This window comes from Pituophis catenifer, unplaced genomic scaffold, assembly GCF_029215685.1.
Source record: "Pituophis catenifer annectens isolate HBS135680 unplaced genomic scaffold, rPitCat1.0.hap2 SCAF_1, whole genome shotgun sequence".
NCBI classification, from domain to species: domain Eukaryota; kingdom Metazoa; phylum Chordata; class Lepidosauria; order Squamata; family Colubridae; genus Pituophis; species Pituophis catenifer.
The window spans coordinates 237,017,420-237,031,704 of NW_027256881.1; the positions used below are offsets into that span (position 1 = coordinate 237,017,420).

The window sequence follows — 14,285 nt, forward strand, 5'->3', positions numbered from 1 at the left end:
AACACTTCAACTGAATATTGATTTATTTTTTTCAGCTTTGTAGCGGGGATGGTGGGGGTAGATAGAAAATGAACTGCACTTTTGCTTGATGCAGAAGAAGGGGAAAGGTCTGCCTTGTTTTGTAAAATTCACCCTTCAAGTCCCTGCCTGCAGAATAAGACAGGAACGTCATACAATTGCCTCCAATGATAAGAAAGCACTCTCCACTACATGCACGATGGTCATGGCTGCTGCTATTGCTATGTTTCTACATGAATTCCTGTAATGAAAATGAGCTTTGAGCTGACTTGATGGAATTTGGTCTTCCCTTCTTGACCTGTGGCAGTGATTCCTTCTCAGCATCTTTTCATAATTTGCAGATTGAAGAGACTCGGCAGAATATTGACAAAGTTTCAAAGAGCGTAGAAGAGGCAAAAAAGCTCTACAGCATTATCCTGTCTGCTCCTATCCCTGAACCAAGTGAGTAGGATGCAGTGTTCACCAACTTTTGTTTGAAAATTCTGATCCTAAACCCTTCTCCCCAATTCTCTTTAAAGATGAACTCTGTGTCAGGTAGAAGTAGAAAGATGGTTGCAGCTTCTGGAAGAGGCTAAAATGTTTCCCCTTTTATACTTGAATTGATTCATCCAGACTGGGGGTGGGGAGTGCTGTGTGTAGTGCAGCGGAGAAAGGGTCTTTACTGCTATTCTCCTACTAGAGGAAATCTATTTGTGTTCTGTAGAGACAAAGGATGATCTGGAGCAGCTGACATCAGAAATCAAGAAAACGGCCAATGCTGTTCGAAACAAGCTTAAAAGTAAGAGACCTCTTCCTGGAACAGGCTGGGTTTGTTTTATTTGTACAATATTACTTAAACAATTACTAAATTTTATTTGTGTTGCTTAAATGTTTATTGCTTACTTAGTTGCCTTTACATGCCAGATGCAAATCCTGTGAGCATATTACAAATTCTATAGACACCTTTCCCAGTCCCTCTGTCCTCTGGATGTGTGGAGTTGAAAGCCAACCCCAATGAAGGATGCCCAGCTTCAGGAAAAGTTTTGTAGCCATTACATGAAGGGAGGGTACTATTCTCTTTAAGTCCCAAAACCAAATCCATGCTCAAAGCTAAGAAATCCCCATTAGGTTTGCTCTTCCTACCTGAACAACCTACTGCTCCAAATGCTAACAAACAACTTAAGATTTACAAGAATATAGTACTGGGTTTAATTAGAAATCATTGTGAGTTTCTATTCTTCCCAGTTTAGATCTGCATTCTATTTCCTTTGTTTTGAAATATCATAAATTCAGTCAATCTACACTACGGTACAATACTGTACTAGTGTCCACTCTGAAATTGGTATTTTTTTTTCTTAAGCTTTTCCTTGCCTTTCCCTCTGCAATTAGGTGTATTGAAAAACTGAATGTTTACTTATATGGCACATAGAGAGTGATCTTTATCCATGCCTATATCCCTATCTAGATACCTTTTAACTATTTTAAAAGTTTCTAATCATTTCTCATTGATAAAACAATCCCACCCTGAGGATACAACCATGAAAACAATTTAGATAAAACATTTTGCTATGTAAACTTTGTACAAAATTCCCACATCATAAAACCTTTAAATTAGCTTTAAATCCCTCTGAAGCAGGCCAGAACAATCAGAGTATCAACAGAATCCGTGGAAGCCCCTTAAATACAATCCAAAGAAGGGATTAACTCTGCAGAATGTAGCCAGAATTCCTTTCAGACTGTGATAACTCTTCATTTTTCTTGGCTGTTCAGGTATGGAGCAGAATATAGAGCAGGATGCAGCTCGATCGTCGGCTGACTTGCGGATACGGAAGTCCCAGGTAAGTGGAGCTCCACGGTGGTTGGATTAAAATGACTTCACCAGCTGTTAGCAAGGGGTAAGGGAATGATACAGAATGATATGGATGAGACAGAACCATATTTTTTGATGAAGCAATGTTGAATTGCTAGTGCTGACGCCCTTGTCCGCTCATGAACATAACCTTGATTCCAATCCAGTTGAAATTATGAGGACTAGCATGTTCAGATTCCTAGGCATATTTCATGAGAAGCTCTAGGGTTTAACTGTTCCAATGTCCAAATTAAGCACTGAAACCCAGCTTTAATTAAAGGGGAAGTAAAAGAAAGTGATGGTTCAAATGTAGCAGGTGAATTACCAGACACAAAATACCTTTTAATTTTGAAGGACTGCAGGATGGGAGCCGTTTTTAATGCTTTGACAAAAATGTAGTGATTTTAAACGCCTTGAAAGTAGTTTTGGGGAACAAACAGAAGTTGTGATTTTTCACGTTTTTCAAAATAAAAGGAAAAGGAAAAAATAAGTTAGCTAGAAGTTATTTAGTAACTATTTTAGACACAAATTAAGGCATATTTAAATTTTCATTTACCAAAAAGCCAAAAACAAAACAAAGGCTGTAGATTTTATGAAATGAAATGAAAGCCAGGGTCACTGAAGCATAACTTATTTTTCTTATCCACCAGCATTCAGTTCTTTCTCGAAAATTTGTGGAGGTGATGACTAAATACAATGAGGCACAGGTTGACTTCCGGGAACGGAGTAAAGGGAGGATCCAACGGCAGCTGGAGATCAGTAAGGCTTTTTCTGTTTGCCTTACACATCACCTGAGTAATGTAGGATTTTGAAAGCGTGGAAGAGAAATGATTCTGCCTTGTTTTTAAAAATGGGACTCTTTTGATAGGCATTACACAAACTTGGAATCTTCCAGAAATTTCTTGTTGAATTCTCCGTACAATGTTTCCAATCATTGGAATCAAAATATATACCCTTTGCAAGGGTCCAAGTTGAGAAAATGGCTCTGCACCATTTATTTGATATTGGCCGTTCATCTCTCATGACATTTCAATGGCACTGAATTTGGATACTCATTTCAGTATTGCTGGACAGGTATCAGCAAAAGAATGCCATGCAAACTTCATCTCTTGACTTTTTATTTATTTATTTATTTATATGCCGCCCTTCTCTGGAGACTCAGGGCGGCTTACAATGTGTTAAGCAATAGCCTTCATACTTTTGTATATTTATACAAAGTCAGCTTATTGCCCCCACAATCCGGGTCCTCATTTTACCTACCTTAGAAAGGATGGAAGGCTGAGTCAACCTTGAGCCTGGTGAGATTTGAACTTGCAGTAATTGCAGGCAGCTGATGTTAATAGCAGTGCTTTAGTCTGCTGTGCCACCAGGACTTTATTTTAGTTACCTCCATCCTAAACTGCTGATTTTTGAAAATCAGTTGGCTGTTGCTCATGTTGGCCAGTCTCGCTGAATCTGATCGAACACTGGTAAGGTCGCATATTAAGGCCTACCTAGTGGCAATAAAGACGGCAAAGTTTAATTACTTTTCCGCCTCTATTCGTCATCAGGGAATCATCCGGCCGCCCTGTTTAGGGTGACCCGCTCCCTGCTCCATCCGGGAGTGTGGGAGGATCCCTTGGAAGGCAGGGCGGAGGATTTCGGACAATACCTGTATGACAAAATCGCTCAGATCCGGGGGGATTTGGACTCTGACTGGGCAGGGTGACAAGGAATAGTCTTGAGAATATTATCTGGGAGGAGTTTGATGCTGTGACTCCCGAGGATGTGGACAGGATTTTGGGGAGACTTAGTGCGGCCACATGTTTACTGGACCCGTGTCCCTCTTGGTTGGTACTGGCTTCCCGGGAGGTTACACGAGGCTGGCTCCAGGGTGTTATCAATGCTTCGTTGAGTGAGGGTCACTTCCCCGCTGCCTTGAAAGAGGCGGTGGTGAGGCCTCTCCTCAAGAAGCCATCCCTGGATCCGGCAATATTGGCCAACTATCGTCCTGTCTCCAACCTTCGCTTCATGGCGAAGGTTGTTGAGAGTGTGGTCGTGCGACAGTTTCCACAATTCCTGGAGGAAACATCCTATCTAGATCCGTTCCAGTCGGGTTTCAGATCTGGGCACAGCACGGAAACGGCATTGGTTGCGTTGGTTGATGATCTCTGGAGGGCTCGGGACAGGGGTTGCTCCTCTGTTCTGGTCCTGTTAGATCTCTCAGCGGCTTTTGATACCGTTGACCATGGTATCATGCTGCACCGGCTGGAAGAGTTGGGGGTGGGAGGCACCGTGTTGCGGTGGTTCTCCTCCTTTCTCTCCGACCGGTCACAGTTTGTGTTGGCAGGGGGGCAGAGGTTGATGTCGAGGCCTCTCATCTGTGGAGTGCCGCAGAGATCGGTCCTCTCGCCCCTTCTGTTCAACATTTATGTGAAGCCGCTGGGCGAGATCATCCGTGGCTTCGGGGTGAGATACCACCAGTACGCTGATGACACCCAGCTGTACATCTCCACCCCAGGCCACCCCAACGATGCCCTTGAAGTGATGTCCCAGTGCCTGGAGGCTGTGCGGATCTGGATGGGGAGGAACAGGCTCAAGCTCAACCCTTCCAATACTGAGTGGCTGTGGCTCCCGGCATCCCGATATAGTCAGTTGACTCCATCACTGACTATTGGGGGCGAGTCTTTGGCCCCCACAGAAAGGGCTCGCAATCTGGGAGTCCTCCTGGATATGCAGCTGTCCTTGGAGGAACATCTGACGGTTGTAACCAGGGGGGCCTTTTGTCAGGTTCGCCTGATTCGCCAGTTGCGGCCCTTTCTTGATTGGGATTCCCTGTGCACAGTCACTCACACCCTCGTCACCTCTCGCCTTGACTACTGCAACGCTCTCTACATGGGGCTCCCCTTGAAGAGCACCCGGAGGCTCCAACTGGTCCAGAACGCAGCAGCGTGGGTAGTGACGGGAGCAGCATGGCGCTCCCATGTAACACCGCTCCTGCGTGAGCTGCACTGGCTCCCGGTGGTCTTCCGGGTGCGCTTCAAGGTGTTGGTCATCACCTTTAAAGCGCTCCATGGCATAGGGCCTAGCTATCTTCGAGACCGCCTGCTGCTACCGACGACCTCTCATCGACCCGTGCGCTCCCACAGAGAGGGCCTCCTCAAGGTGCCATCAGCCAAACAATGTAGGCTGGTGACCCCCAGGGGGAGAGCCTTCTCTGTGGGGGCACCTACCCTCTGGAATCAGTTGCCCCCAGAGATAAGGAGAATCCAAGACCTCAGCGCCTTCTGCTGTGCCCTTAAAACCCACTTTTTCCAGCAAGCCAGGCTGGCTTAAGAAGAAATTTTTAAAAGTTTTAAATTGGTTTGTGATTTTTAATTTTTGGGCCAAATTTATATATATTTTAATTGTTTTTTTAATATTTGTATTTCATGTTCTTAATTCTGGCTGTACACCGCCCTGAGTCCTCAGGGAGAAGGGCGGTATATAAATTGGAAATAAAATAAAATAAAATAAAATAAATAAAATGTTTTAAACCTGCCCTACATTTTTTAGCCTTAAGAAGTAGGAATAGTTTTAAAATGAAAATTGGAATCCTCAAGATGCTGACTTGATAATATTAGTATATTATGTAAACCAGAAAAATGGATGGATTCAGTTATAGTAGCAACAGATGCACCATTGGAAGACCTGAAGGTCTGGGTTAGGACAGACCATTATGGAGAAAAGCTACATGTGGCTTTGTCTTTAGTACAGGGGTCTCCAACCTTGGCAACTTTAAGACTTGTGGACTTTAACTCCCAGAATTCCTCAGTTAGTGAAGCTTTGCTGGCTGAGGAATTCTGGGAGTTGAAGTTCACAAGTCTTAAAGTTGCCAAGGTTGGAGACCCCGATCCAAAATATTCACCCATAAAAAAACATTAAATAAACTGAGTGACAGCAGACATTCTTGGCTGTCTTCTTGCTCAGTGCTGAACCATTTGCTAAGCCTTCTATGTATTTTCATGTGTGCTTTATTTTCATTGCAAATATCTCCTGTTTTCCTTTACCAATCTTCGACTGATTATACAAAATGTGCGATCATCAAATCTATCAAATGTTTTTGTAAACTAGTAAATGTATAATAATCATATTATCCCTCACATTAAAACTAATACTTTATCTGATTTTCTTTTTTTATTATTTTCATTTCATACACTTTGGATGTGCTTTTATGGAACAATAAATTATAACAGAATAATGACTGTTGTAATTAGTGTCATTAGTGTAGTTACGAATTACATTTCCCCCTGCCTGGATCTGAGAACAGAAAAGTGCAAAAATGAATATTATTATTATTGTGTGTTATTTCTTACAATGTGTATGAACAATGTTCGTTCATATTATAAAAATTGACATTCTCTCTCTTTCCCCTGGGTTACAGCTGGAAAAAATACAACAGATGAAGAACTAGAGGAAATGTTAGAGAGTGGGAATCCATCGATATTCACCTCTGGGGTGAGTGTGTATATGAAGCAGGCTGGTGGGGTTTCATAAGAAATAACTTTACGATCCTAAATGCTGATGAATTGCAAGAAGGATGGTTTGGAGTGTTTTCCCAAATGGCATTAAGTGTTATTGATTGTAGAAATAGAAGGATGAATGAGTTGGATGGGAAGTGAAAGTGAAATGTCTGTCTGTTTGTCTGTCTGTCTGTCTATCTATCCATCTCCCTCCCTCCCTCCCTCCCTCCCTCCCTCCCCCCCCCCCCCCTCTCTCTCTCTCTCTCTCAATAGAATTTAGCATTTAGAAGATGCTATATTGGGGCAAAAGCAAACATCTGTTGAATATTGTTTGGGATTATTGCAGAAAAGGCATTTCTTCCATGCAATGGTCTCTGGATCTTCTCTAGATCATGGATTCCCAGATCTCGAAGCAAGCGCTGAGTGAGATTGAGGGACGACATAAAGATATTCTGCGGCTTGAGAATAGCATCAAGGAGCTTCACGACATGTTTGTGGACATTGCCATGCTGGTAGAAAATCAGGTAACTGACTTTTGGTGGAAGGAGGCTGGAAAAATAGCCAAGAAAATTAAAAGAACCTGTTTCAGAAAAAAAAACCAATCACCTTGGGGGACTGAAATGACAGAGTCTTGCAAGAACCAGGAAAGGGAAAGGACAATGAATACATTTTCTACCAGTCCACCTCAAGGTCTTGTCATATTGGCAGCGCTCCAGATTATCTGGCATTATCATTTCTAGATGAAGCAAAATATGAATAAAAAAAAGAACAATGTGTGTTCCCCAAATAAGACTAGGCCTTTTTTTATAATACATCAGGAGCTTGGGAAGAAAGAGGCATTCAACGGCATTGTCATCATAAAATAAGGGAGGACTTAGGCATGGGACAGTGAAATCCAAAATAGACTGTTCAGTATAAGGATTTAAGAAGGTATGCAGTGGATGAGATGTTGGTCTAAACCTGGGAGACCTGCTTCTGTTACTCAATCAGCCACAGAAACCCATTAGGTAATTTGGGGCTAGTCATTATTTCTCAGTCTAACCCAGTTTCTCAATCTTGGCAACTTTAAGCAGCATGCTGAGTAGGGAATTCTGGGAGTTAAAGTCCAAACATTGTAAAGTTCCCAAGGTTCAGAAACACTGGCCTAATCCATTATACACGGGAGTTCGGAAATAAAATTGGAAAAGGAATACTCCTTGAAGTGTTGGAGAAAAACTGGGACATAAATTGACTGGGAAAAAAATTAGCTTGAAATTGAGTGAACGGATGGCAAAATAGCGAATGAGATTCAATTAAGGTAAGTTTAAGTATGTTTTTGGAATCAAATAATTCTAATTAACACTCCAACACTGGAAGTTTTTAAGAAGAGATCGGACAATCATTTGTCTGAAATGGTATAGGAAGTGATGACTAATCTTTTTGCCATCGTGTGCCAGGAGGAGGGGTTGCGTGCCCAGCCCACACCCATAATTCTATGCGCCCCGACCCCACACATGCACACGTGACCCCCCCTGCTCCCCCCCACTCCTGGCACATGATGGCCCGATAGGCTCGTTTTTCTCTCTCACTTGGCTCCAGAGCCTTTCTAGGAGTCTGGGGAGGACAAAAACGGCCTTCCCCACCCCCCTGGAGGCCCTCCAGAGGCCAAAAATGGCCTGTTTGCCAACTTCCTAAAGAGGCTCTGGAAGCTGGGGACAGCAAAAAACGGGCCTCCCCCCCCCCCCGAGGCAGGAAACAGCCTGTTTTGCGCCGGAGCTGAGCTCGCATGCCCACTGATATGGCTATATGCCATAGGTTCGCCATCACAGGTATAGGATTTCCTGCCTGACCAGACTAGAAAACCTGCAAGGTCCCTTCCAACTCTGTTAATCTGTTAGTCTGTTAATTACAGCTGAAAAGACACTAGAAGGCAAATTTAAAACTTGATTAAAGACACTCCATTTTTAACGTGACAGAACAGACCCACTTGAATTTATTTAAGCATGGCTTTGAATGCTGTAGCTCATACTATCAAATTTGGTGGCTTATTGATTTGCATTATGGTTTGGTTGGCTGTGCATATATAATGGGAGGCTAGAAACATAGCTGAAATAACTTGGATATGGTATCAGAGGTAAGATTTATCTACACTTTTGCTTACTGCATTGCACCATTTTAATGAATTATACTATAATTTGAATTTTTTCAAAAGGCCCTTCACATGATGATGATGATTAACACAATCCTTGTTAGAATCAATTATGGGTGAGAAGCAGTCAGTTTAATAGTATTTAGGCTTCGATGCCAGTCTTTAAGGGTCTTTTCTTGTTTTTTGCTCACAATGCATTGCTGAGGAGATGGCAAGCAAGTCAGTTTATGGTGAGTATATTTTTAGACCATAAACTTAGTTTGGGAGGGAGGCAGAAAATGTAAGGGAATTTATGCTTGATTATTGTGGCTGAAAGTCTGTGGACCTGAAACAAATTCTTACCCAGAGAGGCACCTACAGTAGCTAAGATGAAGAATTGACATGCTTTGGGGAGAGAGAAAGCACTGTTATGGAAGGATGGCTGGACCAGAGAGGCAGGATGGTTGGAAAGCTGGGGGTAACTTTCTAGTGTATTCATATTCTTTCTCTTTCCCTTTTTAAAATTTCACAGGGTGAAATTGTAGATAATATAGAACTCAACATGATGCACACCATGGACCACATAGAGAAAGCACGTGAGGAAACCAAGAAGGCTTTAAAATATAAGACTAGGGCACGCAAGGTGAGCCTCTCCTACAGACCTCCAGCTTGGCACTCTCCGCCATTTTGCCACTTTACACTTTTTGCTTCTGCCTCTCTCTTTGGCTTCTGCCATCTTCTTCCTCCTCAAGGGAGCCATGATTGACCGCATAGAGAGCAATATGGACCAGTCAGTAGGCTTTGTGGAGAGGGCTGTTGCTGACACCAAAAAGGCTGTAAAATTTCAGAGTGAAGCACGAAGGGTGAGAAGAATTACAGGAACCCAGCCCCATTTCACCTGGTTTAGACCCTTGTCCCACTGTTTGTTGAAGTCACCTCCTGCAGACATCTTTCTGTCAGCTTTGTATTTTAGATTCAGATTCAGTTCTTTGTTCCTGCTCCCTTTCTGTACCTCAGCCTACCCTGCAACCACTTCAAACCCTCCCACTTTGTCAATAAACGTTATTAGTTATTTTGCTAAGCGCAGTTTTGTTTCATGAGTACTCCTCTTCTGTTCCTTCCCTTCAACCTGAAGATGATCTCTTCTTTCACAGCTCCTTTTAAAATGTTTTAAATGTCTTTAAAGTATGTGAGGCTTGAACTTCTCTCAAACGCTACTCCAAATATCTTCTGTTTTAAGTTGTCTTTTCTTTCTATTATTGTGGCTTATGTGAAGGCTTATCCCTGTTGGTTTTGGTAAACTATATAAAGGGTATGGCACATGACTGTCAATAAACCAATTTGTAGTAAAATTCTCCCTCAACTTCAATAACTATATGGTAGGCAGAGGTTCACCTAAGAATGCTTTTGGCTTAAGGAGTCAGTAAGTAGAAGATATTGAAAGTTCTGTAGCTGGTAAAAGATGAGAAGGTTTGCTCAGTTGAAAATGGCAAAGAGGACTAGTTTGCTTCCAGTTTTCACTTCCTGCTGTAAGAAAGCCAGAAACTGTAAGTAGTTAAAACTCATTGTTCAAGAACAGTGTGTTGCTTATTTATTTCAATTTTTATAGCCGCTTTTCTCAAATAAATAGTTCTGAAAGGCTTACAATAATTTTAAAAAACTATATTAAAGAATAAAATGTTTTTATGCTGAGAAAATTAGCTGGTTTGGGGGATGTGGCATAAGAAAGCCTAAGAATTATAGCTTTTTTGTACAGCATTCACCATAGAATAGAATAGAATAGAATAGAATAGAATAGAATAGAATAGAATAGAATAGAATAGAATAGAATAGAATAGAATAGAATAGAATAGAATAGAACAGAACAGAATTTTATTGGCCAAGTGTGATTGGACACACAAGGAATTTGTCTTGGTGCAAATGCTTTCCGTGTACATAAAAGAAAAGATACATTCATCAAGATACATTCATTAAAGCAGGTTTGTCCACATTTGTAAACCTGAACTTTGGAAAATGAATTCATTAAACTCTAAATTGACAATTGCAGGCATTCTGCTCACAGAGGAAAGGATCCTCTTTATAGCTTTGATAGTTGGCTGAAGAAATAACCCAGATTGGGTTACTGGTAACAAGGTTGTGCAGAGCTTTTGAGTTCTAAGGAAAATGGGTGTTTAGGAGCCCATATGAGCATGCAAGTAGCACCTGTGGGTGACTCCTTATCCTTAAATGATTCCTGGAAAAGACTCAACTGCTTTAAAAAAAACTGTTGAATGGTGCACAATCATGTGCATGCCAGAGCATCTTTTTTCTTTTGATTCCAAAGTCCTGCATAGCTCTAATTAACACACATTACTGATTCAGGTGCGCAGGTTTGGATAGCAAATCCCATTTTAAAGTGAAAACTGGATAAGGATCTGTATTATATTGTATCCTTGGCTTCAGTATGTGTTTGTGTGTCTGTATGTAATATCTAAGGCAAACTTTGTATTGAAATATATCTTACAAGTAGCTCTTTTCTTACAATTCTTTAAAAACAAGATAAAAAGGGCATAGAGATCATGGTTTCTGGAATTCTTTCTCACACTTTAATAATAGTGCTGCTGAGGGCTACAGGACCAGGAGGAAGGAAAGGTTCAAAGGGGAAACTCAGAACTGAGCAGTCAGCAATATTCCTACACCCTGCCCAACTGCTTCTCCCATAAGAGAACATTAGGGATTTTTTTCTGAAATATTTTTCCCAGCAGCTTCTAGACAGATCCAGCCTATTTTTAAAACTTTATCTGATTTCTCTGACCATATTAAATTTGAATCCAATCTGTTCAAATTTCAGAATTATCTGCTAACAGACTCCAATGTCTCTTTACACTAATTCTTTCCAAAATTCCATTATATTGGAAAAATGATCCAATTTGGAATTTTTATTCTGCTAATATAAACTAATATAAACAGAAGCTACCAAGTCCAAATGAAGCCTCCATCCTATTCCCTGTCATCCTGATCTTTCTGAACTCCGCCTAATAATTAAAAAATAAAATCAGTCTTGTACACCAGGGATTGTCTGTCTGGTTGGCTCTGATAATCCAATCTATTCTAAAAATTGAACAGTTGGATGGAGGGTTCTAAAGCCATTCATACCCATGACAATATAGCTTAACCTTTGAACTTTTCCTTACATGATTACTTGCTTCTGTCGAATAGAACTGAGCGTGTATACATTTGGCAACATATTCAGTGGTGATTACTTTTTACTTTTACTTTACTTTTATTTGATTTGTATACCGCTCTACTCCCGAAGGACTCAGGGCGGTGAACAGCCAACAATAAAATACATACATACAAAATTTAAAAAGCAGAAATAAATTAGATTAGATAGATTAGATCATTTGTTGATTATACATATAGATGATCAATTCTACTAAGTCATAGAAATGCAAATATCTGTTCTGTGATGGTATGTGGAAATAAAAGGCAGCTTAGCCTGTAGAAGAAATGGGGACATGGCAAACATCTCAGAAGGGACACTTCCTAGTTTCTTGGGTTGTAAAAGCAAGAGGAGAAGAAATGTACTTCCAGACTTGCAAGATTCTGTTAATGTAATCTTACAATGAAGTATAATTAATTCATCTGGATGTGCTTCCTGCCTGATCTACCTAATACTACTTCAATAGTATCAAAGTACATTACTACTACTATTAATAGTACTATTGAAGTAATACTACAAACAAAGTGCATTAACTTAATCAAATGCTATCCATCCAATTTGCTCAAACTTTACCTCCCATTTGTCGGCACACTGGTTAAATCTTCCTTTTTTCACTCTTCTAGAAAACAATAATTATCATTGTGGTAATAGTAGTCTTGCTGGGAATTGTAGCTCTCATTATTGGACTTTCAGTCGGACTGAAATAAATGTAACCAACTGGGTTTCTGGCACTGAACCGTAAGTAGCCTGGAAAGCTGAATTATTATTTCAGTTCTTGACTGCTTTTTCAGGATTAGTTTAATCTGCCACTGCCAGTGAAAATTTTTAATGTTTTCCTCTCGGTTTGATGATCATAATACTTGGGTCAGGGCTGATTGGTTTATTTAATCACAGTACCCAAATGTATCCCTTGGTTTATAAAAAGAACTGCATATACTCCAATATGGGTCTTTCTACAACTTGTGGGACAAGGGTCTGATGTCCAATTTGCACTTTTACATAAGATTCTGAATTTGGTTTCCCAGCACTGGAAAGTGGTAGAAAAGAATGACCAGCTTCATGAATCAAACTAAGCTGTGGTATGATTTGTGTGGTTTTAGCTTAGTACCACATGCCCTCTCTGCCATTGTTCTTTTAACAAACAATGGCTTAAGTTCATTATACATGAACTAGGTCACCATGGCTTAGTCAACTACTCTTAAAATAAACCTTGCAAATGTTTGATAGTCTGGAGAAGTTTGTGTTTTCCCACAAAAGTGATGTATACTTTCTGAATAGGAATCTATTGTATGGTCCTTCACAGAAATAAATTGTATTTGAGAATGGTATTAACAGTATTACTTGTCCTCTGGTAAAATATTACAAGGTGATCTGTAGAAATTAGTTGATTTTTATGTTTGGTTGATCTGTGAAATTTTCCCATGATATTATAGGTCCCTGATAACAGATCAGCTATTTTTCCTCATATTACTCCCATCACTTCCCCTCAACATTGTTCTCTGAGCACCTCACTCAGAGTGTAAATTTTGTTATACCTCAAAGATGATGGTGATGGTCTCTCATTGCCTTTTTGTAGACTGAAGCTTCAGGGCTAATAAGGAAGGCCATCATGGGGAAAAAAATAGAATTTTAATTCATTAAGCATACTGAAAGCCAGGTAAGGGGATGATTCCTTTCAGGCTCTATCACTCCCATAGGAGTTTATATTGATATATGACTAAAATAAAGTAGGCTGCCCTTTCCTTTTTAAGACCTAACTTTTCCCACTTTGTTCCTTTCCATCTTCCAGACATTCCCAAGCTCCTTCTAAGTCAGTAGCAAGATTTCCCTTCTTGAACCTCAATGCCATGGTTTGTGCTTTCCTTCCCTACCCTGCTTGGATGAAGTATGAATGGTGCTCTGCCTGATGAGTGCACTTGCACCTGTGCTTCCTGTGAGAGCCAGATTGTTCCAGTTCCATAGCCTGAAGACCCTAATGTACCTTCCTGCAACCAGAACATCCAGAAATCTCCTGGCATTCCAGAGAGGAGTTCCCATCTGATCTACTCCTTATCCATTCCTCCTTTCCTTCCTGATTTACCTGCTGGCTTCAATTCAAGGATTTCTTCTGGAATGATCAACAACACGGTGGAAATGAACCTGAGAGGAATTTGGGGAGCCTTATTGCCTACCTCACTGCTTTGATTTAACCCTTTCAAAAACATTGTACAGATTATTGGAGATGTCAGACGATGTTATTTTCAAACAGTCCATTTAGAACTAAGACTTAAACCGCTAGGTAACCCCTAATCTTTACCCCATTTTATACTCCACAGGCTGGAGCAGGTTTTGTATTTTTTACAGAAAACATGAGATGATAGCCCAGAGGGGATTCTTCAGTCCACATCAAGTGAGGGAATGGTAGCTATGAACATGACAAATGAGTCTGCAGTCAGTTAAGCTATTATTGGAAGACACAATGGTTTTAAGCAAACAAGTAAAATTGAGGCACTCCAATTGGTGTTCAGTCCATGTTTTAAATCAGGCCAATATCTGTGTTTTGCATTAGAGATGGACTATTAGCACTCACACCCTCACAAGTCTGAGTTGCTTGTGTTTTATTAACTACTCAGCTCAAATGTTTTGGTATATCCATGGATATTCCATATT

General features: G+C 40.7%; 1 protein-coding gene across 1 annotated transcript in view; it reads left to right on the forward strand.

Annotated features, from left to right (window-relative positions):
- The window catches only part of STX3 (syntaxin 3), a 38,597-nt gene extending 25,084 nt beyond the window's left edge, over nucleotides 1-13,513 (forward strand). Inside the window, exons 3-11 of the mRNA XM_070957273.1 lie at nucleotides 360-459; nucleotides 722-796; nucleotides 1,768-1,835; nucleotides 2,497-2,605; nucleotides 6,249-6,322; nucleotides 6,717-6,851; nucleotides 8,967-9,077; nucleotides 12,260-12,374; nucleotides 13,426-13,513. Coding sequence (XP_070813374.1) covers nucleotides 360-459; nucleotides 722-796; nucleotides 1,768-1,835; nucleotides 2,497-2,605; nucleotides 6,249-6,322; nucleotides 6,717-6,851; nucleotides 8,967-9,077; nucleotides 12,260-12,343 — 756 coding nt within the window. The 3' untranslated portion in view covers nucleotides 12,344-12,374; nucleotides 13,426-13,513. The remainder of the gene's footprint in view (nucleotides 1-359; nucleotides 460-721; nucleotides 797-1,767; nucleotides 1,836-2,496; nucleotides 2,606-6,248; nucleotides 6,323-6,716; nucleotides 6,852-8,966; nucleotides 9,078-12,259; nucleotides 12,375-13,425) is intronic.
- The last annotated feature ends 772 nt before the right edge of the window (nucleotides 13,514-14,285 follow it).